This window comes from Mus pahari, unplaced genomic scaffold (genome assembly GCF_900095145.1).
Source record: "Mus pahari unplaced genomic scaffold, PAHARI_EIJ_v1.1 scaffold_10901_1, whole genome shotgun sequence".
Lineage (NCBI taxonomy): Eukaryota > Metazoa > Chordata > Mammalia > Rodentia > Muridae > Mus > Mus pahari.
In genome coordinates this window covers 2,788-6,107 of record NW_018391778.1, presented here as the reverse complement: position 1 = coordinate 6,107, position 3,320 = coordinate 2,788, and the positions used below count along the sequence as shown (strand labels likewise).

Here is a 3,320-nt window from a genome sequence, read left to right as displayed (position 1 = left end):
AGTTTTAAATCAACGGTTTCCTTGAGCAACCTATGACCTTTTGAACAGGCACTACACTAGTACTTACATAAAACATACAAGCCAGTGGTACTGAGGCCTGCTCACTGCCCTGTGCAGGAAAGGAGAATATACACAGGCAGCAGAGGCTTCTGAGGGCAGGAATAAGGATAAGCTTAAGTGATAAAGCACTAATCAGGAGCTATAAGGCATGGGGGATAGGCAAAGATCAGCCCTGGATAATACAGCACATATTCCTGTGGAAATGTAAGCACCAATGTCAACACATATTTGGGAGGGTTTCAAAGTAATTCAGAAATGATTTGATGTGGATGAGATGTCAAATTGTGAAGTGCAAATAGAAATTAGGATTGGTGTCTGAAGTACTATGTGTTTTGTGAGGTGTGATACAAATGGAGTAAGTTTCAGCTTCAAAGGCCCATTTTTTGAAAAAAATGAGTGAAAAAAAAAGAAAGAAGGAAAAACCGAGAAACTAACATACCATTCATAAAGTGATTACATTCACAGTGTGAGATATTGGGGGGGTCTGGCAGGCTGACAGATTTCTGACTAAAAGCATCACTAGACTAAACCCATCTTAAAACAATCGGGAAGACATGCCTTTGTTAAGACTCTTCAAGAACAGTTTTGCTGGAGTTTTGTTAGGGGAAGTATTCCCAGAAGAAGCGGTAAAAACAGGATTAATAGAAGTCAAAAGAAAATCACTTTCACAATAATTCCACACAAACTGAGAACACAAACATAATCACAGTTAGTCCCACCAAGAGTCCATTAATCTAGATGTTCATGCCTTGACTAAGTCATTATCCTCTGTATACTTATTGTCAAGGGGCCTGAGAAGAGGACATACCATATCATCTCACCTGAGAACCTGGTCCGCTTGACCAAGCACAACGTTCTGAGAAGCCACAAGCTTTCTATGAGTTCAACAACATTTGAGTGATGGTTGCATATGGGGCAGTGAAGACGATCAGGATGAAGCCCAACACAGTCCAGTGGCCTGAGCTCACACTGGGTGACATGAGGGAAAAGAAAGGAGCCCACCAGGCCAATGCTCAGGACTCTGTTAGTTTGAAAATGCCAAAGTGATGCCATGCATGAAGCTTTTGTCTGGTAAGAGCATGGTCATGTGAACTGGAGGGATGAAGGATTGTCGTGAAAGGCAGGAAACTATCAGGTTTATGCCCTGATTGTAGCCATTATCACTTCCACAGGGATGGAAAACAAACAAACTGGATAAACAAAGACTGTGATCAGGCATCTTCAGGGAAAGAAACATATGTATTTACATCGCTGAGACCATTATTTTCATCAGAATAAACAGAGAAAATCTTACATGTGTTTTGGAGATTATTCCTAGTGTTATGCATAAAGTCAGAAGATGAACTGGAATAATATTATCCACACAATAATCTTTCTTTCTCTTACTGGACCTGGAATTCTGGGAAATATCCTAATATTTGTGAGACATACATACATGCCTGCCTTGTGGATTGAGAAAAAGCCTGTTGACCTTATTCTCATCCACTTGGCATTTTCTAATCTAATCATTATTTGTAGCACAGGGATCAGAGATATAGCTACAGTGTTTTATTTCAGAAACTTCCTAGGAGATACTGGTTGTAAAACTGTGGTTTATCTGGCAAGGATGGCACAGGGCCTCTCCATCTGCACCACCTGTCTCCTCAGTGTGGTCCAGGCTGTCACCGTCAATCCGAGGACTTCCCTTTGGACAAAGCTCAAACCACAAACAGCATGCCAAGTTCTTCCCTTTATCCTTGTCTTTTGGATTGTTAATGTTCTCATAAGCTCCAACTTGCTCTCCTACATCAAAGCAGGCAGTAGCTTGAACGGGTCTGTGGCTGCCAAGTTCATTGGCCACTGCTATATGCTCCAATCAAGATACATCATCAAGTGGTTTTTCCTCTCTCTCATGACTCTTCGTGATGTCATCTTTCAGAGTCTCATGGGCTGGAGCAGTGGGTCCATGGCTCTCCATCTATATAACCATCACAAGCGTGTCCTCTACCTTCACAACTCCAAGTTTGCAAACTCTGCTCCAGAAATCAGAGCTACATGGAGTGTTCTCACTCTTATGACCTGCTTCCTTTTCTTCTATTGGGTAGATTTAATTCTCTCCTTCTACACAGGTTTTTCAGTGACACATGATTCTAGTTCACTAAATATGAAAACATTTTTAGAACTTGGTTATGCTAGTTTCAGCCCCTATGTTCTGATCAGCAGAGATATTCGTGTTCCTAATGTCTTGCATGCCCACTAAGAAGTACAAACATATAGTCTATATCTAATCTCTATGAGCTAAAGGTGTATACATTACAAATTGCTTTTCCATAATGAATTTTAGATGTGGGGACATAGTGTTTGCTATGCAGCATAGATTGACCTGATGGTCTGCATGCAACAGAAGCTGATCTTAAGGTAACTCAGCACTCTGATTACTGGGATTACAGCATTCCTCACCAAACTGTCATTTACCTTAATATTCTATTTACACAGTTAAACATTATATTAAAAATTATGGTAATAGAGTTCCTTTTCTAAAGCACTCTAGTACTGCACAATCTTAAGACCTATTGAAGGTTTCTAGGCAGATTGAAAGTGGATTCTTACCATCTTCCTATTCCATCATCTCTGTCATGTGATTTCACCTTTTATGTACACCAGGGAGATGCTGGAGGCAAAACTTCTATCAGAAATAACTATTGAATTTTTTCCAAAGACAGAGCATGAAAAAAATAGTTAGGTGGTGTCTTAGGGTTACTTCTGTGAACAGACACCATGACCAAGGCAAGTCTTATAAATGACAATATTTAATTAGGGTTGGTTCAGAGGTTCAGTCCATTATCCTCATCTGAAGTGAACTAATACAACAGCATGAAGATGACAGTGAGACAAGCAAGGCTACCACAGCATAGCACACCAATTGTGTGACATTGCTAGATTCCAGAATGAAAAATAACATGTCAATGATGCTACCCAGTTATAACTGGGTTAGAATTTATAGTGCTAGTACAAGAATCTCTGGCAAATGGGCTCTCGGAAATGATGCTTTTTGAGTTCTGTGTACACTCATGCTGCAGCCCAGGGCTCACTGGCACATTGGTGGGTTAAAACATTGATCTTAGATTGTAAACACCGGACCTTCCACCTCTCACTACCAGTTACACACTATGGCCTCTACTGAATATCTGGGTGTTTTCTAGGCTTCCTTGCCCCCCTGAATACCCAACCCCATCTTCCCTGATGTTGTGCAGGTGCACCCTGTTGAGCTGAGGATAAGG

The 3,320-nt window shown here is 40.8% G+C and overlaps 1 protein-coding gene across 1 annotated transcript; it reads left to right on the top strand.

Moving 5' to 3' along the window:
• Window positions 1–1,312: 1,312 nt before the first annotated feature.
• On the top strand, window positions 1,313–2,364 carry LOC110314698 (putative vomeronasal receptor-like protein 4). The gene has a single exon (XM_021188943.1). It carries the CDS (start codon window positions 1,400–1,402, stop codon window positions 2,297–2,299), a length of 900 nt encoding a protein of 299 aa, XP_021044602.1. The 5' UTR covers window positions 1,313–1,399; the 3' UTR covers window positions 2,300–2,364.
• The last annotated feature ends 956 nt before the right edge of the window (window positions 2,365–3,320 follow it).

What these genes read in the sequence shown, in the direction of transcription:
- LOC110314698 (XM_021188943.1), top strand. Translation starts at nt 1,400, where the DNA reads ATGAACTGGAATAATATTATCCACACAATAATCTTTCTTTCTCTTACT.